Below are 26735 nucleotides of genomic sequence, written 5' to 3' on the forward strand. Positions count from 1 at the left end.
GTCTCACTTCTGTGCTACAGTATAATTGTTATCTTTATGTTAGATTTTTATAATCAATGTGATTTTAGCATTTAACGGTAGGGTTAATCTAAAAGTTCGGTCATCATTTGAGCCCCATTTACAGCACCAGTGACAGAATTTGCTCATACTGCCCAAAAAATCCTAAACGTCATTCATCAATAATCCGTTTTCTTGTCCCGGATAATTAACATTTAAGCAGCAGAAACGGCATCGGTGTTAAACTGTTCATTGCATCTTACCAACAAGAACTATCAATGTATGAATAAAACTCACTGAGACCGCTGAAAGTTTATTTTCCACCCATATATCATATCTGTTTGTTTACAAGGAAATCATATAGAACAGTAAACCTTTTAAACAATTTAGTTCCTTTTGTAAATCATATGCATTGAAACAGATCATTCTGGATCCAAATAGAATTACTCTTAAAAGCAAAACTAATATTGATGTTATATTGGTATTGGATAATTCTAAGATATGTAAAAGTGGTGTTTTTGACGCTGTTAGGCACCATAACACGGTAAAATAATCAAGCAAAGGACTGAGTCTTGGATGACAGATGGTATTTTAAAGATAATTAAGGAACGTAATGATAGTTTTAAAGAAAAAGGGATTAGAATTTAAATAAATGAGGTAAGAGATAAGATAAAAGAAAAAAAAAGCTAAAAAAAACTTTTTTAAGGACAAGATCAGTAAATTGAAGAAGGATATACAAAATTATGGAGGTTTAAATGAGTTAGGGTATAGAAAAAAAAACAAATAGGGTAAAAAAGGGTAAATGTTCAAGAATAAGTCGATGGAAGATTGATGACTGATCAGAAGAAGGTAGCAGATTATTTTAAGTAGTTTTTTTTTTTTTCACTACTGTTCACTCTCAGAAAAAAAGGTACAAAAGCTGTCGCTGGGACAGTACCCTTCAAAAGGGTACTAATATGTACCATTTAGGTACAAATATGTACACTTTTGGTACCAATATGTACCTTTGAGGGACTAATATGCACTCTTAAGGTACGAAAGTGTACCTTTTGAAACAGCCCGGTCTCACCCCAAAACGTCACATACTGACGCGTCTTGACCAAACGGCAATATACGACGAAAAGGGTACCCCTAAAACGTCCATATGAGACGAAGACATAAGCGCACCAGCAGCGCCTCTTAGCGGTACCCTAACGCATACCTAAACCTACCCATAACCCGAATAGTCACATACGGACGTTTTAGGGGTACCCTTTTCGTCGTATATTGCCGTTTGGTCAAGACGCGTCAGTATGTGACGTTTGGGGGTGAGACTGTGTTATTTGAAAAGGTACCGCCACAGTGACAGCTTTTGTACCTTTTTTTTCTAAGAGTGTTGCTGAAAAATTGGTTAATAAGCTTCAAGCATGAACTGGCATTTTTAATGATGCATTAGTTAAGGAGTATTATGAAAAAATGTGGTATTGTACCTGGTGGTTTTTCGTTTTTCGAGAGTAGTGTTTTTAAAAAGTCAAAGGAACTAAAAAACTAGTAATAAAGCGACAGGGTTAGATAATATTTCAGTGAAGTACAGTATATTAAGGACTCAATTAGACAAGGTAAGGTTCCTGGGGAGTTAAAATAAGCAAGAGTTATTCCCCTCTATAAGTAAGGTTAGAGTGTAGTAAATATAGGCCAGTTTCTTAAGTGTTTTATCAAAAGTGATGGAAAAGATTATGTATGGTCAGGTTGAAGACTATAACTCTAAGTGTAATATACTGTACAGTTACAGTCGGGTTTTAGGAGGTTGCACTCCACAGAGTCAAAGATAATGTTTTTAACAGATCATATTAGAAAGGAAATGGACAGAGGCAAATTATTTGGGATTGTGTTGCTGGATCTGCAGGAGGCATTCGATACAGTAGATCAGAGCATTCTGCTTTGGAAAGTTAAAGCAATGGGATTTAGTAATAAGGCCTGCGAGTGGATTAATACTTGCATTTCCAATAGGTGTCAAATGGTTGATTTAAATAAGGGGTTTTCGCTGGTTTATCTATTTCATGTGGAGTTCTGCAGTGGAGTGTGTTAGGTCAATTTTCTTGTTTATTAATGATTTTTAAAAAGCCTTTTCTAATGTACTTTTTTTATATGCAGATGATGTAGCTATAATTGTTTCTCATAAGGGGAAAGAAAATGCTGAAGCTGAGCTAAGTAGAGAGATTGAAAAGGTTTCCAAATGGTTTATAGATAACAGACTCTCTTATCATTTGGGAAAAACTGAATAAAGAAAGAAAAATTGCAGACTTCTCACAATACATTGAGCAGGGTTACATTGAAAGTACATCTAAAGCTGCATCTAAATGATGTAAATTTTAGCTGAAAGGGTATTTAAAAGTTTTAAATTGTGTGATGTTAAATTTGATAGTGATTTCACTCCATATATGACCTGGTCTTCTATTTTAAAAATGTGTATACATGTGAATACATGGGGCTTTCTTGTACACTTTTATAAAACTTGTCTAATAAAGCAGGTCTTCACTCCTATTAATTGTTAAACATTTCCCAACTTTGTCAAGTCACTAGACACCTACATCCTGACGCCAATGGTCACTGTTGCTTTCTGTGTTAGGGAAAGTTACTTTTAAAATGAATGCATTACAATATTGCATTACTCCCTAAAAAAGTAACCAATTGTGTCACTTCGTAGTTACTTTTAATGGAAAGTAATGCATTGTGTTACTTTTGTGTTACTTTTTCTCACCTGCTTGCTTGATTGTTTAAAAAAAGTTATATTTTTGGCTAATCTAAAGGCTTTTTCAAACCAAAGGTGAAATTAATAATCCTCAGGCTGAACGAAATGCAATTTCACACATGTACAGCTGCTGGAAAGCAGAAGAATAGGATGCATGTGGTTTATCTAAAGTCATTTTTGCTTATTAGTATGATTGAATTGGATCATCGAAGGTCAGCAGCAAAGACATTGGTTAATAAAGTGAGATTAAATACATAAAGTATATTTGTGACCCTGGACCACAAAACCAGTCTTATGTGTAATTTTTTTTAAATTGAGATTTAGACATCATCTGAAAGCTGAATACATACTCTTTCCATTGATGTATGGTTTGTTAGGATAGGGCAATATTTGGCCGAGATACAACTATTTGAAAATCTGGAATCTGAGGGTACAGAAAAATCGAAACATTGAGAAAATCGCCTTTAAAGTTGTCCATTTCTATTGGCGATTGTGCTGCATCCATTCACAAAAATAAATGTTTTATATATTTAAGGTGGGAAATTTACAAAATATCTTCATGGAACATGATCTTTACTTAATATCCTAATGATTTTTGGCATAAAAGTAAAATCTATAATTTTGACCCATACAATGTTTTGTTGGCTATTGCCACAAATATACCCGTGCAACATAAGACTGGTTTTGTGATCCAGGGTCACATTTGTGTAATTTAACAAAACAAAGTAGCTTGTCTTGTTTGAAAAAGTAACAGATATTTTGTTGTAAATTTAAAAATAATGCACTACTTTAAGTTACTAGAAAAAGTCATCTGATTATGTCACTTTTAATGCGTATAACACTGTATAACATGCGTGCTGTTTGTCACTGGTGGTGTGAATGGGGCATTGCTCACCTTCATGTCATTCCAAACATGTATGTTCTTTCTTCTGTGGAACAAAAAAAAAAAGTGATATTAGTTCACCAAATTTAAATATATGCAAATACAAATAAGATTTGAGCTGCAGCAGACGCAAAGATTTTCAGCAAATAACTACTGATATTGGGGTGTTCCTCATAATTATTATAAAGTTGCAGTATACCATTGTTTGGTGAATTTCATGGTCATAACCCAGTCATTTGAAAAGGAATCTAGGTGATCAGTTAACTGGTCATACGAATTCGCCGTTTCGACCAATAGAAAGCTATTAGGTTTGAAAGTGACTTCTGTGTGAGCTGTGCTTCATAGATCGCTGCACTATTGACAAACAATGGACCTGAAATTTGCAGAAATTTCGCTAATGTGACCCCACCTTAAGTTCTGTCATGACAACTCTGAGAGATTGGCATGGTTATGAATGTGGCTATGTTAATGGATGTTAATATGGTCTCGGCAGACTTGCTACTGCCAATGAAATCACAGACATGCTGCTGCTGCGCATGAAACATACATGAATTAACCCTGTGTGTCAAGATCTGTCAGGGATCTGGAAGAGAGAGGACCCAGACCCATTAATCCCATTAAAGGTGCATTAAGCAACTTTTCATGTTAAAAATACCCGTTTTTCTAACCCATACATGCTTAAACAATTGCCTGATGGGCTGAATGAGCCCTTCTATGATCTCTGCGATTGCCTCTATAATCCTGTACAGTAAAATAAATAAGAGGGATTCGGGACGGAATCGACTGGGCGTGACGTCATGCGCGTTCACGCTCACCTGGCTATGTCTGGCAGGTTTGTGTATTCGCCGCCATTATCCGCATCAGCGAAGACAACTCAAGCGACTTTGGCAAAAGTAGAAGATGGATTCAAAGAGACCGGCTTCTAGTTCATCCCAAACCCCAACGCAAACTCCACGTAACCGCGTGCACAATTCTGGTTGCAGTTTCGCGTGTCGCCAGAAGGGGGCATAGTTCTGCAAAAACTCAGAGACTTTCGCAATGCACCTTTAAAGCTAAAATTAAATTAAGTTTATTGCCTAGATTTCTTTTTCCCAATTAGCGCTCTGGAGGAGTCAGAGATCAGTCTGCAGATTGTGGACAGTTGGCAAATCTCACAGAGAAATCACATTGTGTATGATGGTCACAGACTTTGATTTTTTAGCTTTAGACTATGAATCTCTCTAGTATGAGAAAATCATTGTTTTAATTTGTCCTGCATCTCCTAGCAATGAGGCGCTTGTTTCTGCACAAGTTTTTGTGTGTTTGGAATGACTTGAAAGTCTGGTAGTATGTGATCCTCAGTCGTTTAATGTATGATGCACGGTTTTTCTCTTTAACCTCTGTGTTTCAAAATCTGTTCAGATTTTATAAGTTGTGTACTGAATTCCAGCCTTTAGAATGCTTTGCACAATGCACATGTCCTTTCATATCAGTTTCTTAATGTCAATCTCTCTTTCCACAGTCCCTTCAGTCTGAATATGCTCAGTACTAAGGCTGTAATTATACACTGATGGCCGCAGCTGACCTTTTAACCATGGACGAATCATTCTGTGGACGGATCTCTCCAAAAAGCTGATAAAATGTTAAACACACACTGGGCGTAAAGTGTTAATTAATACATTTATACAATGTTTCAATTTAGAAAATAATATATATGTAAGTCTGATGTATTATTCACAAATGTATTTAGTAATTTATTTTTTTCTTCATCCAAAATCAAATACATCTGCTGGTATTTGTTTGTGACTAACATTACAGTAGCTCACGATTTCGTAGGAAGTCACAATTGTAATGAAAATTTTAGCAGCGTGTCTGTGCATGAGTGCGTGAAAGTATGAATGTGTGTTTTAAGAAATATACATGTATGATCACATGACTATGTTACTGATTCAGTTATGTTTAGTGATTGTACAGAAATCATGATTTTTAAAACATTTTGTACAGATAACTAATAACTGGAAAATACCTTAATAACTGGAATATACTTTAGATGCATTAAACCGCTGTCATTACACAGATCTCTTCATTTGTAAAGGCTGTGAGGTGGTGATTCTTTGTGCTATAAAAATTTTTTACACACACACACACACGTATATATATATATATATATATATATATATATATATATATATATATACACACATACACATACACAACCCCAATTCCAGAAAAGTTGGGACATTTTGTAAAATGTATAAAATATGTAATATTTTAGTGTAATAGAATCTGTGATTTGTTAATTATTTTTAACCTTTATTTAATATATAACTTATTGGACGGAAGTAAGTCTAATGGGTCCTTTTTTTCAAAAGAAGGGAAATAGAGGCCTGATAGAGAGTCACTTTGGGTGCTCGAGCCCCTGCCCTATTTCAAAATTAATCAAAAGTGCCCTTCTCAAACAAATACCAATTATAATATTGTGGTCAATAAAACAAAATGCATTTGATTATAATTAACATGACAATGTGTACAAAACTAAAGTAGTCTAAATTCACGTTTATTTTTAAACGTGTATTTTTACATTTTTAAAGAGGTGTTGTTGCTATAATGGGTCAATGCGTCACTTGCATCAAGTTGCGTGTGTCTTGCTTCGGCCTTGACTGACGGGGTCAGTCCGCCAGTCTCCGTTTTCGAGGGTCTAAAATTCCAGATTAGAGTGTGTGGACGGCAGGCATAACCGTAGCCATGTGTTTTAAAATGAAAATGCACTAGTGTATTTTATTTTTCTGACTTTAGCTAGCTTCTTTGCACGGAGAACAACAGTGACGAAACGTGTTTGTCCGTTTAGGGCTCCTGTAGAAACATGTCAACACAAAATGGCAACACAAAATTTCAATGTAAGGGAGCCCACGGTGTATGTAGATAGAAATGTCTCATTCTAAGGTAATACAAACATAACCGTCGTTCCCTGAAGGAGTGAACAGAGATGTTTTGTCGATACTGACATATTGGGGTCTCACTTGAGAGCCCCAATAACCTCCGGGTAGTAAAAAAAATGGGCCAACGAATATTGGCGAGTGAGATTTGCATGCCTAGCCACTCCAACGTGGACATATGGGTATATAAGGCTGGCTCGCAATCACTCATTCACATTTAGCTGAGGTGCCGAGACAGGGATCCCGGCCATTCAGCGGTGGTTTAGGGTTGTGGCGGGAGGGACGTGTAAGGCCCGCCCAATCGGCCAAACTATGGTTTCCAATAGAGCGGGTAAAGGATAAATGTGTGTTCTGTCTTTTCTGTGTAGCAAAGTAATTTAATTCTAATTAAACTTTTATATGACTCCATTTTATCGCAACCTCGAATTTAGGTTGGAATACCAATTGGTTATTGGTCATTTATATGATAATTTATCTATACATTTGATTATTCTATTTAACTCTTTACTCTTATTGTTCTCGTTCATTCGGATACCAATGTTGCTTAGGGTCTTGCGCCGGCAATTTAACATGATCACAAAGTCGCCAGTCTTGGTCACTGGACAGAGATAATTGACTATACTGTTTAGAGGGCCACTCCCATGCTTGCTCTCTAAAAGTAATTTATTTAGTCCCCATAGATCTCTATACACTTGCACTCTACACATTGCTGTTAACAAGCTTCCCCAAGCCTGGACAACTAGCACCATGGTGCCGATCTGGAAAGGCAAAGGGGATGTCAGAGAGTGCACTAACTACCGGCCAATCAGACTCCCATGTCACACAATGAAGATATTTGAGTGCATTCTGGACTCCTGCCTACGCTCTATCATCAGTATCATGCCAAACCAATGCGGTTTTGTCAAGGGCTCTGGAACCACAGATGCCACAGATGTCTACACCGCCCGCCTGCTAATGGAGAGGCATAGGGAGAAGAACATACCGGTCCATATGGCCTTCCTCGATTTGGAGAAAGCTTTCGACAGAATTCCCCATGACCTTATATGGCGAACACTTCGATTGCACCAAGTCCCAGAAGAGTACGTGCGCTGGACCCAACTCCTCTACCAAGGTACCACAAGCAGCGTTCGGTGCCCTGTTGGAACCTCGCTACCATTTGACATCCGGGTTGGCGTACACCAGGGATCTATCACCACTGCTTTTCGTCCTCTGCATGGACACAGTAACAGCCGACATCCAAACGAACCATGCATGGACGCTGCTGTACGCTGATGATGTCTTCCTCGCCAAAGAGACCCGCCAGGAACTTAACCCTCTGGGGTCTGAGCTGTTTTCTGGGCCCTGGAGGTGTTCTGACATGCTCTGACATTTGTGGTTATTTCTGTTACTTGTGACATTTTCATGGCTAAAGTCTAATTACACTGTATTCAGCACAAACTGTGCTACAATAATATATCAGCAGCATGTATGTAAAAGTTTGTAGTTTTGAGATAATGTCATTTATGCGTGGTTTGTGAAAATACAAAAATAAATTCTCACTGAAATAATCCAAGTGCAGCAGTGGAACGACCACCTTGGCGAAAGCGGCCTCAAGCTCAACCTGGGTAAAACGGAATATATGGAAGGTGGCGCCCAAACCGACGGCACAATCACCATCAATGGGAAGGACCTGAAGAAAGTGGAGAAGTTCAAGTACAAGAAGTACCTTGGCTCCACCCTCTCGGCTAATGGTGACAGCCTTCTAGACACCAGATCAAGAGTCAATGCTGCCTGGATCAAATGGCGCCAGGTCACTGGTGTCCTCTGTGATCGACGCATGCCCACCCACCTCAAGGCAAAGGTTTACAAGACGGTAGTCCGCCCAGTTGCCCCCTATGGAGCAGAATGCTGGCCTGCAATCACCAAACACGAAGAGGCCCTCCACACGATGGAGATGCATGTGCTCAGATGGACATTGGGACTGACCCGACAGGACCACGTTACGAACGAGGATGTAAGGAAGATCATGGGAGTAGCACCAATCAGAGAGAAGATGCGAGAAGCCCGCCTCAGATGGTATGGCCATGTGATCCGAAGTGACGAAGAGTCAGTGGCGAGAAGAGCACTGCGGCTCAGCCCTGAGGGGAAAAGGCCACGCGGAAGACCGAAAAAGAGGTGGATGGACCGAATCAAGGAAGACATGAAATACATCAATGCCGCCCCCGAGGATGCCTTGGACTGGAGAAAGTGGAGAAAGGCTTGCCGACAAGCGGACCCTGCACTTGCGCGGGACATACGCTAGGAAGAAGAAGAGATCTCTATACACCTGAATTAACGTAACACTATCTATAGTCAGAGGTCATGACCACTACTAACGGTGGGGATGCTCATTTTGCAAAAGAGAGTTCAAATGCTAATTTCCAGAAAAGTACCATTACAGATATTAGCCGACCAACATTACTTTCTCTCATAGTAGCTTTGGTTTGCACGTACATTTAGTAATAATACAATAAACAAAGGTCAGGCTCACCCTATTTAGGTTGGTCAAGCAACATTATGTAGTCCTAAATAGAAATTTCCTTTATTTGCCTTTGCAGTCTAAGTACACTTGAACCAGTGCCAAGAGTTAGCCGGAACTCTAGTCTCAGTTGACGTGCCCTGTGCTTCACTCAAAACTGGACTTTAGTCCATTACTAACCTGATGCAGATTTGCGGTAACAATGTATACAACTTAATCTACTAGAGTTACAGAGTCAAAATAAAATAAAATGTAACAATTTATTATTAGTCAGGTAAATGCACCATGCAAATTACATAATCAATTCAAAGAAAATCAATACAATAAAATCAAATGCTCAGAAATAATGAGTAAAAGATCCATACCTGACATTAGAAAAATACATAATGGCGAGTGTGTGGAGGACACTCACCATTACAGGCTGATCTGACATCAAATCGCCCCGAGCCATTTTCAGCATTTCTTTAAATACCCAGACCAAGACAAAACATCCCTCAATGTAGGGTATGAACTTACAATAGGAATTTGCATTGACTAGGGTCATAGACCTAGGTAGTTTACACCTTACTGGGGCAAAAGGTAATTTGCATTAAAGATCCTGGGAGAGGGCACAACCACCACAGTAAGCAAAATGTCTCTAAACTCTTAAAACATTTATTACCTTTTGGTTTACTTCTGTGGGAATGAGACCTTTGTACCAGTCGTACATTTCAAATGATACCAAACATGTATAGTGTTGAATGATAATTGTTCACATTAAACCATATAGATTTCTGGGTGAATTTCAGATGATCTCGGCATGTGGAGAGGAGATGGGGGAAGAGGGGGTGAAGGGAAAGAAATGTAAATTAAGACAAACTAAGGTGATTGACTCAATGTGATTGCGTCTCTGGTGGGGATGCTCATTTTGCAAAGGAAAGTTCAAATGCTAATTTCCAGAAAAGTATTTTGTTTTCTCAGTGAATAGCCCTTTCTGAGTCTAGACAGCTTGACTCCAGTCTTACAAGTGTAGCGCCTCCGTTACCTCATTCAGGGAACAATGGTTTCATCAGTAACCGAGATGTTCCCATTCAGTCAGTCACGTTCAACGTTACGTTGATACTAACGTATTGGGGTCCCTATAGAAAGTCCTACAGCCACTGACCTGTGTTATGAATGTGTTGGAGACGCAGATGCTGGCAAGTTGTAGCATGCCCTTTATGGAAGTAAAATAATGACAAATGTTTTTGAAACAAAAAAGCTTGTTGAATTGCACTACTTGAAAAATATATGCATTGCATTAACCCTGCATTTTAAAGCATTGTATATTCAGGGCTTGTATTTTTATGGGCTTAAATTCAACATATTGTATATTTAAGCTGTGAATATTTAAATTCAAAACATTTCACACACGTTTTCATTATTATAAATTCAATAATCCATATTCACCTTTCAGATTTCACTTCCAAAATGTTCAATTCTGTTTAAAATACCCATAATATTCGACCGGCAATTTTCTGTCCATTTTATTTCGCTTTACAAATTCACTTCCACAAATTCCGTGGTTCAAATTCGACAGAAAATTCAACATTTGACATCCGGGAACGGCAGGAATATCAGTAGATTGTCGATTGATGATCTCCATAGCTGTTACAAGCCCCCAATGTTTCGGAAAACATTGAAGCTTCCCCGGGCGCCGCCATTGATTAGCGGACCCCCATCTGCTGTTAGTATTCCATTGACTCCCATTCATTTTGGCGTCACTTTGACAGCGAATAACTTCACATCTGAGGCATGAGGCGTTTAAAGACTCCATTTGTCCATTATTTATTTCTAAAGAAACACGAAAATGTATAAAAGGCTCCATTACCTTGTATCTTACGTTACGGCCCCGTAGTAGCCGTTTTTGTAAAGATAGGCTAACTATTGCGTCATAACCATGTAGAGAGATTACCGTATGGACAGGAGGAGAAGCTTGCGGGCAATCGGGGGGACGTGGAGGCAAAATGACAAAATAATTAATCAGAATACTTAGCAAAAGTTTCTCCTGCTCCTAGCTCATGGACAGCTCCTACTCACACTCTCCGTCTCTGCAAGTTTCGGAAGGGAATGATTCAGATTTCTCTTGGCACAGCTACTAGAAGACAGATGGGTTGCTCACATCACATCTACGTCGTCAAGCTCAGTTTGAGTCTGCGCAGTACGCTCAGCCATCAGGAAGTGAGTGCTTCTAATTGACTTCACTTTTCTCTGTTGAATCCAATGGGGTCGCTGTGTCCATTTCTTTTACTGTCTATGAGCTGTTAGTCGGTCTCACCAGCAGGGGGTGCAAGCGGCTGTTGGCGAAGAACACTATAGAGAATTACAGAAATGGAGCAAACAGTAGGCTATTTGTGATTATTATTAGGGTGATGAATTGTGATGATTATCATATGGAAAAGCTGATAAAGACACAAAAGCTGTGTTTACATTGAAGTCTTCACTGTTACTTTTGTACATGTAAGTTTTGCACAGCTTTCTCTGTCCTGACCGAGATTGTTATTCCCCGATGCTGATGCACAGATCAAACGTTAAATCTGAGGTAGTAGACATATATTTCTCTCGGTTGGTTAGTTTTCTTAACTTTATATTGCGGCTTTGTGCTTCCCTCAATACGTCTCCAGGAATCCTGGAGAGTGACATATTGAGGTTCCAGTTCTGCAGCACAGCCACAATATAAAGTTAAGAAAACTAAACAACCGAGAGAAATATATGTCTACTACCTCAGATTTAACGTTTGATCTGTGCATCAGCATCGGGGAATAACAATCTCGGTCACGACAGAGAAAGCTGTGCAAAACTTACATGTACAAACGTAACAGTGAAGACTTCAATGTAAACACAGCTTTTGTGTCCTTATCAGCTTTTCCATATGATAATCATCACAATTCATCACCCTAATAATAATCACAAATAATAATAAGCAGTAGCCTACTGCTTGCTCCATTTCTGTAATTCTCTATAGTTTTCTTCGCCAACAGCCGCTTGCACCCCCTGCTGGTGAGACCAACCATACTTGCGTAGGCCCTGGACCAGCTGTGAGCCAGTACATCCATGCCGGGGGTCCCCTCAGTCAGGGAATAGGACAACTGGCAGTGGGGGGACTCCTGGGGGGCAAACAGGTCTACCTGTGCATCCCCGAATCGACTCCATATCAGCTGGACCACCTGGGGATAGAGTCTCCATTCTCTGGGAAGCGTAGAGCTGTTGTGAGAGCGTGTCGGCCCCATGATTGAGCTCGCCCGGGATGTGAACAGCACGGAGCGATTTGAGCCGCACTTCTGACTTCAGAGAAGGAGATGGTGGGTGAGTCGTGACATGCGACAAGAGTGTACCCCGCCTTGGTGGTTAATGTACGCAACCGTCAGTGTTTTCCGTACGGATCAACGCGTGCTTGCCCTTAAGCAACGGTCAAAACCAGCAAAATCAGGCAATTGGTATACCACTGCAGTGGTCCCATCCAGCTGCATGCCCGAAGCTGCATGCCTGTTCCACACAGCGCCCCAGCCCGTTCTTGAGGCATCTGTTGTAACAACAACGCGACTAGACACTTGTTTTAAGGGCACTCCAGCCCATAGAAAGGCAAGTTATGACCAGGGGCTGAATGTTCTGCGACAGATCGGTGTGAAGACCACACGAAGTGTGCGGCAGCGCCGTGTTCATCTCAGGACTCAGCCATGTAGCCAGTGCTGAAGCGGTCTCATTTGCATTAATCCGAGCAGCGTTACCACTGCGAGAATCAGACAACGACGACCACGGACTGTTGAGCAGCTGTCTTAGTATATCAAAACTGCGACAATTAGTATCCTCAATTCCTAAACGGTTAAAAAGTATAATTGAAAGGAAAGGTGATGTGACACAGTGGTAAACAACATGCACTTGTCCCAATTTTTTTGTAGTGTGTTGCAGTCATCAAAATACAAATATTTTTTTTTTTATATATACAAAATACAATAAAGTTGGTCAGTGAACATTGGAAAATTTGTCCTTTGCACTATTGTCAGTTAAATAAAGGTTTAAAGAGAAAATAAAATAAAATAAATAAATAAATCACAGATTCTTAATTTTGTTAAATTTTACAAAATGTCCCAGCTGTTCTTGAATATAAACAATACAACTGTTCAATGTTAGTTCAGATCCATTAAATACAATTAAAAGAGTTTGGTTCCAAAACGCAATAAATCCATTTTGATTCATTTGAGTAAAAATGTGTTTCTTTACCAAGAAAGTGGCAAGATGAAAACCACTATTTTCTGTTTCAAACTTTCACATAGCATTTTTAGGTTATAATAACATAAAAAATTCAAATCCAGATTTTGATTTTCAAAGATTTATTATAAAAACAGATTTTCCCCTCAAAATGCAATAAATCCATGACAATTTAAAAAAAAAATGAATTAATCCATTGAATCAATATTAAAGTTATTTTTCATATTGGAACTGTTGAAAATACACAACAAAGTAAGTTTATTAGTATAATAATATTAGTATAATAAGTTTCACATACAAAAACACATACTTTGTCATATTAAAGGAGAACTCCGGTCATTTTTAACATTGAGCTAATTTTTTTGTACATTTGGAGTGCTGTCAATACAGAGAACAACGACAAAAATCGGTGTTGCCTACACCAAGTTATTCTATTTTTAAAATTTGCACCCTGTTGACTTCAATGGGGCAAGTACTAAACCTGCTTTTAGCCTCTTAACATCCTTGATGTGTCATTACAAGTGCACAGAAAATGTGAGTGATTCCTTCTGAGTGAACACGAGTGAATCTGACTGCAGTAGATGTGAAAGATATGTCCAAAGTAGTCGATTGCCGAGTTCACGCGCATAGGTTTAGTTACCTATGATCACGCGCGTGAACTCGGCAATTGATTACTTTGGACTTCAACCGAAAACAGGATGTAAACACAGGTATTTGCGCTGGCTTAAATAACATCATTTTTATACATATCTTTCACATCTACTGCAGTCAGATTCACTCGTGTTCACTCTGAAGGAATCACTCACATTTTCTGTGCACTTGTAATGACACATCAAGGATGTTAAGAGGCTAAAAGCAGGTTTAGTACTTGCCCCATTGAAGTAAACAGGGTGCAAATTTTAAAAATAGAATAACTCGGTGTAGGCAACACCGATTTTTGTCGTTGTTCTCTGTATTGACAGCACTCCAAATGTACAAAAAAATGAGCTCAATGTTAAAATTGACCAGAGTTCTCCTTTAAGAACACTAAAGAAGATTCACATATTATAGTATCAATTTTATATCACTTGTAGGCCTAAAATATTTTTTTTAAAGATTTTATTCAACACATAGCCCTGTTGAGCAAGGTCACCACAAGCTATTGTGAAGGAATAGCTATCAGTAACTCACAGTGACCTTACTCAACAGGGCTATGAATTGAGTAATGCCAGAGTTATGCTTTAAGTTTTAAACAATGAGTAAAAATCACATTCATTCACATGCATACTATAAATCCATTGCATTAATATAATATCTGTGTAAAACTGTTCAAAATAGAACTGTAAAGAAGATTGAAAACTGATTTGCACATGACACCTCTTGTATTAGAAAATTACATTCATATTTAAGACATCTTTGTGTTGAATTGATTGTCTTGTGCATACTATAAATCCATTGCATTAATATAACAATATTCTTTTTAAAAACATTCAACAACTTATCATCCATTAAGAAATCAGTGAATGGTCACTCTCAAAAGGCTGAAGCAATGGGCAGCTACTCTTCATGACTATCAGTCAACATCGTTTGTCTGTGACTGAGAGAGTACATTATCATTGGCACTCGCACCAATTTCAGAGAGCAAGTTCAGCACGTCCTTCCTTTTTTTGATATTTCACTGTGTTTTCATTGGGAAGCTGACTTGGCTTGAAGTTTGCCCACTTCTTTCCTCTCTTGCGTTCGTGTGAGAACAAGCAACAGCCGAAGTATTGTTCATTGTTAGTTCATGTTAACTAATGTAGTTAACTAATGTTAAAAAACTGATCCTTATTGTATAGTATTATACACAGTTATTGGAGGTAAGAAATTAAAGTAGCCTACCATTTTTATTATATGCACAATTTGGAGAATATGAGGAAAATGTGAGCAGGTGTGGCTTGGAGTCTGACAGAGAAGTGGGCCAAATGGATTTGGTTTGGTTGACGAAAAAGAAAGTAAAAAGGAGCAGGGGGGATGGTTGATCATTATCTTGGTCAGAAACAGACGTTCTGGGAATATCCAACAATTTTCTGAATCCATGCTGAATTGACGCACAACGAAAGAAAGATGTGTGGAGTGAAATGCATCACTTTTGCACTGTGGATTAATATTCTCAGAGTAATAACAGGTAAGAAGAACTAGCTTACACTTTTTTAAATCAATTTTAACCTTCCATATTTCATCATTTTGACAGTAGACATTAATTTTGTATTTTTTACAGAAAAAAATGATTTAAAAATAGAATTAACCCCACTAAAGCCAGTTATTCATGTTGGCACGGATTTGGAGCTGACCTGTAGCGTGAATGCTTGTCCAGTTAATGTGACCTTCAAGTGGAGCACATTACTGGACAAATTTCACGGCGGAAAAATGAAAGATGAGAAGAATGTTTCCCGCTTGCTGATCAGGAACATCACAACTAAGCACAATATTAAAATCGTGTGTAAAGCTACTTGTGAGGGAAACCCCAAAGAGAAAACGTCAGATATACATGTGTTCTGTAAGTAATGTTTCTCTTGTTCTCCCAATTAGAAGTGATTTTGAGTTTATGGATATGGCAAACCATTTTAACATTTATAATTAGGCTAATAGTAGGTCTACAAGTTACCAGGATTAATATACTAAATATTCCTTGTTAATAATACCAACCTACTCCAGTTTGGCCATGATTATTCATTTCAACTATTCGTATAATTATTGTTAAGTTACTATTTGATGATTGCATTCCTTACAAGTAACAGTTTTATTGTTGTTCCAATTGTTGTTATACTTTTCTTTTGAAATGACTACATAATGCTGCTTGTCTAAGTACTGATAGAAATGTTATCAGTCATAACTGGAATCGATTAGACTAGGCAGTAGCAAATTAACAGTATTCAACATATATGTTCAATATATGGTAACTATGGAAAATATGTTTTATTGCTTTATGATTTAAACAGGGAGTGAAAAACAAAAAACATGTGTAAATGATTTGGATGCTGTTATGATGAAGTGTGTTGTTTGCAGCATTTCCACAAGATCCTGTACTGCCCAAAATAAAGAGTTTGATAGCAAACCAAACACAGGAGCTCAACTGCACGGTCCACGACGTTTATCCTTTGGAGAGGATAGAAATTGAGTGGCTTCGTGGAGATAAGAAACTCCTTGTGGATCAACCTGAAGGATCTTTTGATAATGTTCACAGTTATTCCTCTGTGTTCAATTATACGCCGTCTGTCTCAGATCTGGGCAAGAATATTAGTTGCAAGGCAACACTGAATATCACTGAAATTGGATTGGAAAAAACTCGTAAATCGAATGCTGAATGTAAGTTGTAGAGTAACACTTGGCTTAATTTTAATAAAGGAATATTCTGGGTCCAGTACAAGTTTTTTTAGGTTATTGTGAGGCACTTAAAATGAAAGAGAATGTGGTTAGCTGCTGTACAGCCGAAACAAACTTTGTTGCATTATTTTCCTGTTATCGCTCTAAAGCTGCTTTGAAATAATCTGTATTGTAAAAAGCGCTAAATAAATAAAGGTGACTTGACTTGATAGTTTCATCCTTACATCTAGCCAACTGCATCTCTTCATCGGAACAAATAGAGTTTCCGCAACGGCGTAAAGCGTTAGATTGAAGCACTCATCTGTTTGTACTGTGCACGAGCGCCAAGATAGTTCACAGTTCCCTTCCGCAACTGATAACAGCAACAACGAACACTCATCATGACTTCAAAGACAACACATCCCAGCGCCAGAACACCTCTATTTTTAACACGAACAAACAAACTGCTTATCAAATGGAGATGTTTCTTTTGTATTAGGTACATCCGTGCCACGAGACGTTTCAAAAAGTGGTGGGGACAATATTGACCCGGCAAAAAGTGGTGTGGACATGTTCCACCCGTCCCTCTAGCAAATTACGCCTATGGTTGCACACCAGTCTTAGCCTGGCAAGCCAGACTTACATCAAGATGTTAGGTCTGGAAACTCACCATAGTCACGGCTCAATCCGAGGGGCGGGATAAACGGCTGTCTTTCAAATTCCCTCTGCACGCAATAGGACAGCGCTTCAACCAACCAGAGCGTTTTCCCAACAGCGGAGCTTAGTTGATAGATTCAACTTTTGCCATATCTGGCCGGCAAAACGACGAACACATCTTCCTTTTTTTAAGAATTACTTAAGTGCCGTTCTTTGCTCTTTTCTCAAAGAAAAACTTAACTCCAAGTCCTCCAGAGTCGCGGCCAAGCCGATTCGAAAGACCGTTGTTCTCCATCAGCAGCCGCCATTCTTTGTTTTCAAGTCGCAGCAGCCAGGTAACCGTCGCAACTCTGTCGTCATATGTTAAGCCCGCCCCCGCCTACTCTATACACAACGTGATTGGCCTGACCCAATCCGGGTTTTTGCAGCGAGAAGGTTTATTGAGAGTGTCTAGACTACCCTGGCTGCGAAATACATTTTGCTGCCGCTAGGGTGCGTCTAGATTTCTAGGCTACACCAGTCTAATATTGTAGGGACATTGATTTAACATTTTCATGCCCCTAAACATGACGCTAAACAAAACGAAATGTGACATGTCAGTCAGACGTCCTCTTGGGCGGTCCTTGGTCAATGACACTGTTATGGAATCCAGACCTTCTGCCGTCAGTCTGAAAGTCTGGTTACACGAGATTTACACGACAACAATGTTATAAAACCTGAAACATTTTTCGCGTATAGGCGACACCATTGTCAAAACGATCCCAGTTCACACACAGATCCATGAAAATGACTAAAAGGGCTGTATTCTGCTGCCAGGCCAGTAGTTGGAGATGTCAATTTGGAAAGAAACACTACGCGCATAGAGACTGAACACTTAATACGCATGATGTTACCGTTTTGTTTTCACAATTTTTATTTTTTATTTTTTTGCTTACACAGAGACGATTACGGTAGGCTATCGTTTTCAAAACGCTGTTGTCATGAATGGCCAAAACGCATAAAAAGTTCTCTGTTTTTAAGTTGAAAACGATGTCATGTAAACAGCCCCTTAAATGCTGGAGACAGTAAATGCAAACCTGTATGGATTTCACCAGAGAATGTCTAATAAGGCGAGAAGTTCCACTCTCAGTAAACTTCCGGCTTCTGAACTGGTTGCAATTCCACTCTGGCTCCATATGAGGGCGCTCACAGGACGAGTGCAGAATGAATGGAGGTCTATGACACTATACCCCTCAAAATCCACTTTTCTCAGGATATAATTTTTTGTCTAGTAATTTGAATGTTGTATTTGAAAGGAGATGCAAAGAAATTACACATTGCTGGGTGTTAGATTTTTTAGAGTCACTTATTTGCTTTAAAAAGTCTTTTAAAATGTCAATGATTTCATACACATCGTACGACCAGAGATACTGCTTTACGGCAATCCTTCAGTCACTCTGGTGCGTTCGCGCTGTGCACTTTCTTTTCTCTCGAGGCATCGACAACACAGCTGACACAGGTAAACACACGTGCTAGAAGAGTTTTTGTTTTGTTTGTTTCTGGTCCCGCTTCGGATGACACGATGCCATCAAGCTGTATCTCTGGTCGTAATCAGTCCTTCACTGACCAATCAGCGTTCATTAGCAGAATGCTAGCGTGTTATGGGCAACAACAACTCAACCTGTAAGAAATCAAAAGGACATAAGTACTTGTTCATTCAACTTTCGACCTATAACCCATGTTGAACTAGCAAAACCTACAATCAAATCTGAGATTTCTCAACGGCAATCGGGTGAAAGAGACACATTTAGCTGTCTAGCTCCATAGACTCCCATTCATTCTGCACTCATGGGCAATCGCCCCCAGTGGTACTCTGGTGGAACTACAACCAAAATTCGGTACAATAGGACTTAATAGGGTTCTCCGTAGACGGGCTTTGGTTTCACTGTGTTGGTGAACTTTGCCCTATGAATTTGTCACTTGTGAAGACGTGAGTCCAATAGAAGATCTTAGCTAAATTAAAAGAACGCAAACTTTAAATCTGCAGAAGTGCAGCATTGCAGTAAAATGGAGTAGATTGCATATTTTCACATTTTTGATGCATTATATTGACTTGTACTGAACACGGAATATTCAATAATACAAGTTTATTAACAATTAAATTAAATCACTTTTTTGTCATAATTGATTCTACATTTCTTTCTAAGATGGTCCAGGGACTATTACAATTTCCAGTAATAATCCCTCAGTAAAGCTTGGTGAACATTTGGAGATAACATGTCAGGCAGATGGAAATCCCCAACCAACAATCTTGTGGTGGAAAGAAGAGACTGAACCTGCACAGAATAAGAGCCAGAATGAAAAGCTCATAATAAATAACGCTTCCAGGTCTCAGGCAGGTTGGTACCGCTGTGACGCAAGCAATGCAGTGGGAAGCCAGCAAAGGAGGGTAAAAGTCATTGTTCTAGGTGGGTAAATGAACTCAGGATAAGATTAGCTGTCTTGTCTAACCATTTTAAACCTGTCCATGATCTTTAAACTCCATTTAAATGCAGGTCCTCCAAATATCCCCAAAATCCAGCTAAGCCAAAGAGGAGACCCAAAAGAAGGAGAGAACATAACCATATTGTGTTCTTCAGACGATGGGTCAGCAGAACTGACTCTGTATAAACAGAGCACTGCGTCGGGAACTTTGAGCAAAAAAGCTGTGCTTTTAAACATCCCATCAGTCCAAATAACAGACAGAGGGATTTACATTTGTGAAGCAAAAAATGACTTCGGCACTGAGAGAAGCACAATCAACATTACAGTCGAAGGTGAGTTTGGAACATTTCTGGAGATTTCGCTTAGTCTTTGCATGGAAGTCACTTTTAGTCTTATTTTAGTATTTATAGACTATTATAGTTTTATTCACATTTTTCAAATTGGACAACGACTCAACTCCTGTGATCAAATATGTTGACTCATGTTTTATGACGGGTAGCTTCTGTCACTTTCCGATTACAGATTCAGTTGTTGTGGCTTTAAGCTACTTTCAGTGCATATCGTAGTAGCTTGACATTCTATCCTATATTTATGGACATAACGTAAACATGCACGGACGAATAAAGAAAGTATACAGTTTCCTGGCAAATCTATGCTGACAACTCTAAAACGGGAATAATTATTATAGGCTTACCATACTGATTTATGGTAACACGTTTTGAAAGATGGTTTTATGATGTACTTGCTCATTATTTATATTGTATTAATTTTGAACAAAACATTGTTACATAGTATAACTTCAATTAAAAAGTAATTAAAATATCTACAACACCCTTTGGCTGAGACATACAACAGCACTAATCATAACTTAATCAATAAGGCTGGAATCTAATATTTCAGTTACAATGATGTTTCTCTACTCCAATGATTCTTTACCCTTTAAATCTAGCACGACCCGATGTGGTGAAAACGGCAGACCTGCCGGTAGCCATACTGCCCGCTGCAGGGTCGGTGTCACTGCTGACTATCGCTGGGCTGCTGATCCGATACTTCAGAAAGAAAGCCAGGACAACCTCCAGTAACATCACACTCACCTAAACAGATGAAGAGCACATCAACAAAATGAAGCATTCATCTGAAAGGAACATTCACCTGGACATTATCTATACTGTAAATATCTCATGGCCAGGCGAATACAAAGCTGGACTGTGTTTTCTGTACTTATTTAGTCATTTTATTACTAACAGTGTTATTTTCTAATAAGATGGATATTTGATGGACAATCTCTAAATACAAAAAGTTTTTGGACACTTAAAGGGTTAGTTCACCCAAAAATGAGTACTCTGTCATTAATTACTTATAATAACTATACATTATGCATAATTAAATGCAATTAACCCTAAACTAAACCATCATCCTAACCCTATAGTAAGTAGTACATAGTTATTATTACTGTATTAGTTCTGAAATGTATAATTACGTAATACTGACAGCTTAAAATAAAGTGTAACCCTTTTCTCTACTTAACCTCATTTCCTTAGATTATCTTTCATCATGTGCTTGATATCAACCTGACAATGAACTGTGAATATCCATAAACTCATAGCGGATACTTCTTCTGCACGTAACTGCACATGGCGTATTCAGCAAATAGCCTAAAACCGGAGAACCACTGTTTTACACACTGCGTGTATTGAAATCTTGGCACAGATAAAAGGAAATTCCTTTCTCTAAACTTTGAAGCAGACAGACTTTCCCTTTTCCTCCAAAAACAATGTAACAAGTTTATTTGACCTGTTAATTATCACAGGCATTGTACTTTCATTTTCCCTATCAGTCAAAGTACACGATTTCTTCAGGAAGTTCCATCCTTTGTTCTAACACTCCGGGTGTTAAAATACACTGCTGCAGTTTAAGTGCTCTCGGGGGTGTGGTTATATCAAGTGATTTTACTTGATTAATGGGTTAGTTCATCCAAAAATTAAAATTCTGTCATTAATTACTCACCCGCATGCAGAGGTGGACAGTAACAAAGTACATTTACTTGAGTACTGTACTTAAGTACACTTTTTGAGTATCTGTACTTTACTTGAGTATTATTTTTTCTGGAAACTTTTTACTTTAATTTCACTACATTTGAAAGACAAATATCATACTTTTTACTCCTCTACAAAGGTCCTTGAGTAGAAAGTAACATCAGTCAGTGGATGATTTTGGTAGCAGGAGTTGTATTTTGGTTGGAAATGAAAGTCGAGTTGACGTCAGAACCCTGCATCTGATTGACATCAGAACCCAATGTCAGATTGACGTTGGATATCGATTGAAAATAAAAGTCGTGTTGACGTCAGAACCCGACTGATGTTGGTTTCTGACGTCAACCCGATTTTAATTTTCAACCACAATACAACGTCTGTCCAACATTGGAGATCAACGTCAATCTGACATTGGATTCTGACATAAACCTGATTTTCATTTTCAACGTTGGGTTTGGTTTTCTAAATGCGAATTTTGTTACTTTTTTGGAGCACACTAGCTTATAGATAACAGTAAGGCTAACATATTCATACTAAAAGCCAAAAAACTTTAAATAGGCCAATATTTGAGGGAACAGCCATTTGTGTGTCCGAAACCATTGTGGATGTAATTGAGTGCACTTATTCAATCTCACATTCAATTCCATTAGGGATGCTCATATTGACCGTTTAACCGTTAACCGAATGTAAAAATTTTGACCGATTAATACTATCAGTTAAACGGTTTAAAAGTTGTTTTTTTTATCTTTTTTTTTTTAGTTTGCTGCATGGTTTAAAAATAAAATACTTTATAGCTTATATATTTATTAACTCACGGAGCGCGTCGACACCTTTTTTAGTCTATGGTCGACAAGCGCAACCACACACGTCTCGAGACGTTACCTGTGTATTCCCGTCCGATGGGACATCCATCCCATCGGAGAGGGTGTTTTCTGCCGCGGGTCTAACTGTCAACAGGCTGCGCTCCAGACTGACCCCACATCACGTTGATGTTGCTTTTTTTAAATAAAAAAACGGAAAAAAAATTGCCGTTTTTTTCTAAAGCTTTGTACAAACGGATTCAGTGTTTTCTTTTTGTCATCTTAATTTAATTATTTAAGTTTAAAAAATATATTTAGTGTAGGCCTATTTTGTTTTTTATTTGTATTATTTTATTCTGTTTTTCTCTCACTGTCAGAAATGCTGCAAGTGCGTGAAAATTTAAACTGAATCCAGGTTCTGTTGTTCTGTATGCTGCTGTTTGCACTTTGCACGTTAAAATAAACCCTTTGATAAAAACTTCTTTTTTTTAAAGGGTCACAGATACGCGTCCATTTTATTTGTATTTAATGCAATTGACCCTTCGCAAAGACCCGCCCCCCTTAGTTACTGTCGCTATGTCCGACAAGCTACACTGCTCTCACGTACACCATGTTCTCACGCAGTGAAAAATACATCGCGGAGCAGAGAGGAGACTGACAACATGCTGACAGACAGGACAGACCAGGTTACTTTTCGGTTACTTCTGATATTAAACATATTAAACAAAGTCTCACCTTTCAAATTTGGTCATTTTTTTAAATAAATTTAAACGATACAATAGGCTACATACCGTTTTGTGGCTATTAAATGTGTCTGACAGATCGCTGTAGAGCATCCGTTAAAGCTGCTCGTGAAACGATCATTTCTTCCTTCAACTCCGGTCCTGGAGGGCCACTGTCCTGCAGAGTTTAGCTCCAACCCTAATTAAACACACCTGAACAAGGCAATCAGTGTTTTCAGGATTACTAGATAGATACAGGCAGGTGAGTTTTTATCAGGGCTGAAGCTGAACTCTGCAGGACAGTGGCCCTCCAGGACCGGAGTTGCTGATCCCTGTTCTATGGCATCAAATAAGTTATGAATGAACATAAGAAGGAATGTTGTTTTAAACCGCGGAAAGGGGTCAGTACATTCCGTTTTTCAAGTTCAAATCCTCCCATGTTAATCTGCTAGCTAACGTTATCTCTCCTGACTGCTTTGTCGGACAAAATGGCGGATTATGATTGGTGAGATCGGCTGTCAATTCAATATTATAATCTTATCAGTTAACGGTTAATAATCGATTAACGAGCGGCGGTTGTCGGTCGGGAAAATTAATCGAAATGAGCATCCCTAAATCCCACTACTGGAACTGTGTTCTAGAAATAAATTTGATATTGATATGAGGGTAGGAAGGCAGGCATAGAGTCAGAGGCATAAGGTACTGTAAGTATTACATACAACAATGCAACAATAATAAAACAATGCATTGACATTTACTTTTTACTTCTGATATTTAAGTACTTTTAAAAACGAGTACTTCTGTACTTTTACTTAAGTAAAAATAGGTCTTTACAACTTTTACTTGCAACTGTCATGTTGTGAGAACGAGGAAGCAATAGCAGGTGCAATAAACTCTTTATTTAGCAACACAGATGAAACATACAACAAACACTGGCGGGTGACGCAGAGACCTCGATGGTCAAACCGATGGACACACACACACATACACAAATAACAAACGCACGAGACGAAAAGAAAGCAATGCATTCGTGAACCGTGACAGTACCCCCCCTCCTAGGAACGCCTCCTGGCGTTCCCAGACTCCCTTACCTGTCGATTGTAATCATCGATAAGGGAGTGATCCAGAATGACTCTCGTAGGTACCCAACTCCTCTCCTCCGATCCGTAACCTTCCCGGTCCACCAAGTACTGGACTCCGCATCCCCTCCGCCTAGAGTCCAGAATACGATTTACCGAATAAGTAGGTTCCCCATCTACGAGACGCGGCGGGGGAGGAACCGGGACTGGCGGGTTAATCGCTGATCGAAACACAGGCTTAATTTTGGATACATGGAAAACGGGGTGAATTCTCCTGTACACTGGAGGAAGGTTGAGGCGGACTGCCACGGACTGACAGTGAACAGGCCAATGAATTTGGGTGCGAGCTTATTAGAGACGGAACGGAGAGGAATATTCTTAGTAGAAAGCCACACTTTTTGACCAACGACGTATACGGGAGGCTCCGACCGGTGGCGATCGGCTTTAGCCTTGGTGCGCGACCTCACCTGGAGTAGAGTCTCATGGGCTCTAGTCCAGGTGCGGTGACACCTCTGGACAAAGGCGTGTGCGGAGGGGACCGCGACTTCGGACTCCAGACTGGGAAAGATAGGTGGCTGGTAACCTACACTACACTCAAACGGAGAGAGGCCCGTGGATGACACTGGTAACGTATTGTGGGCGTACTCCACCATAGACAGTTGCTGACTCCAGGAAGAAGGATTCTTGGATACCAAACACCGCAACATTCTTTCCAGATCCTGGTTGGCTCTCTCGGTCTGGCCATTGCTCTGGGGATGAAACCCTGAGGATAGACTGACAGTCGCGCCCAGTAATTTACAAAACTCTTGCCAAAATTTGGACACAAATTGGGGTCCTCTGTCAGAGACCACGTCAATCGGGAGGCCATGTAAATGAAAGACGAGATCTACGACGGTCAACGCTGTCTAATTGGCTGAGGGTAATTTGGGCAAGGGAATAAAGTGAGTTGCCTTCGAGAACCGGTCCACCATGATTAAAACTACCGTGTTGCCCTGGGAGGGTGGGAGGGCGGTAATAAAATCTAGTGCGATATGGGACCAGGGTCTCGAAGGAACAGGCAGCGGTTGGAGTAACCCATCTGGGGGTCGATTGGAAGACTTACCAATGGCACAAACCGAGCAAGCCAAAACAAAACTGTGAATGTCCCGGGCCATAAGTGGCCACCAGAATCGTTGCTTAACCAGAAAACTAGTACGGGTCACTCCTGGATGACAGGCTACGTTGGAACAATGCTTCCACTGAATAACGTCTGATCGTAATCCCTCCGGCACAAATAAACGGTTCGGTGGACAACCGACCGGGGGCGTTACCCCTTCTAAGGCCTTCTTGACCTTCGATTCGACCTCCCATGTGAGTGTGGAGACAAATAGGGTCTCGGGTAAAATGCACTCAGGAGTAACCAGGCGTTCGGAACGATCAAAAATGCGCGATAAAGAATTGGGTTTGATGTTTTTGGAACCCGGGCGGTACGAGAGAGTAAAGTCAAAACGACCGAAAAAAAGTGCCCACCGAGCCTGCCTGGAGTTCAATCTTTTAGCGGACCTGATATATTCCAAATTCTTGTGATCGGTCCAGACGATAAAAGGCCCTTCTAACCAGTGACGCCATTCTTCCAACACTAACTTGACTGCCAACAACTCTCTGTTACCAATGTCATAGTTACGTTCGGCTGGGGACAAGCGATGGGATAAAAACGCGCAGGGATGCATCTTCTCGTCCGTGGAAGAACGTTGGGACAACACTGCACCTACCCCCACCTCTGACGCGTCAACCTCCACCACAAACTGACGTGAGGAATCAGGGGCTATCTGAATAGGGGCCGAAACAAAGCGGTCTTTCAGTTTGGCAAACGCAGCTTCAGCCGCGTCTGACCACCTGAACGTAGTTCTGGGGGAGGTCAAGGCAGTCAGAGGTGCGGCTAGTTGGCTGAAGTTACGAATAAAACTTCGGTAGAAGTTGGCGAATCCCAGAAACCTCTGCTGGGCCTTGCGGGAATCTGGGATTGGCCACTCCACCACAGCCTTAACCTTCTCAGGATCCATACATACTCCCTCAGACGAAATGATGTACCCAAGAAATGGAACCGACTGTGCGTGGAACTCGCATTTCTCCGCCTTGACAAAAAGCCCATTCTCTAGCAACCTCTGAAGCACTCGTCGGACATGCTGCACAAAAAATCAATATGTCATCCAGGTAGACATATATGAACTGATCGACCATATCTCGCAGCACGTCATTGACGAGGGCCTGGAAGACTGCTGGGGAGTTGGACAACCCGAAGGGCATGACCAAGAATTCAAAGTGACCCCTGGGGGTGTTAAAAGCAGTTTTCCATTCATCTTTTAAAAAACGCAAGTACATTGTTGTTGTGTAAACGTACCCTTAGTAGGGATCTCTCTCTAAAACA

General features: G+C 39.7%; 1 protein-coding gene across 3 annotated transcripts; it reads left to right on the forward strand.

The window, feature by feature from the left end:
* Positions 1–14917: 14917 nt before the first annotated feature.
* On the forward strand, positions 14918–21425 carry vcam1a (vascular cell adhesion molecule 1a). 3 transcript variants are annotated; one of them, XM_081373580.1, is made up of 6 exons: positions 14918–15396; positions 15490–15768; positions 16278–16577; positions 19418–19678; positions 19766–20026; positions 20644–21425. In XM_081373580.1, the coding sequence occupies exons 1-6, from the start codon at positions 15336–15338 to the stop codon at positions 20790–20792; spliced, it is 1311 nt and encodes a 436-aa protein (XP_081229706.1). In that variant the 5' UTR covers positions 14918–15335; the 3' UTR covers positions 20793–21425. The 3 variants fall into 3 exon arrangements, with proteins under 3 accessions (XP_081229706.1, XP_081229707.1, XP_081229708.1); XM_081373581.1 differs by having other exon boundaries at positions 14958–15396; positions 19427–19678; positions 20644–21219; XM_081373582.1 differs by lacking the exon at positions 15490–15768 and having other exon boundaries at positions 14960–15396; positions 20644–21219.
* The last annotated feature ends 5310 nt before the right edge of the window (positions 21426–26735 follow it).

The sequence above is a fragment of the Scardinius erythrophthalmus genome (assembly GCF_964197995.2).
Source record: "Scardinius erythrophthalmus genome assembly, chromosome: 9".
Classification (NCBI taxonomy): Eukaryota; Metazoa; Chordata; class Actinopteri; order Cypriniformes; family Leuciscidae; genus Scardinius; species Scardinius erythrophthalmus.

Bases quoted from the DNA above. Each gene is read 5' to 3' on its own strand.
- vcam1a (XM_081373580.1), top strand. From the start codon at position 15,336: ATGTGTGGAGTGAAATGCATCACTTTTGCACTGTGGATTAATATTCTC. The intron at 15,769-16,277 runs GTAAGTAATGTT...TGTTGTTTGCAG, and splicing joins GTCAGATATACATGTGTTCT to CATTTCCACAAGATCCTGTA. The intron at 16,578-19,417 runs GTAAGTTGTAGA...TTTCTTTCTAAG, and splicing joins TCGTAAATCGAATGCTGAAT to ATGGTCCAGGGACTATTACA.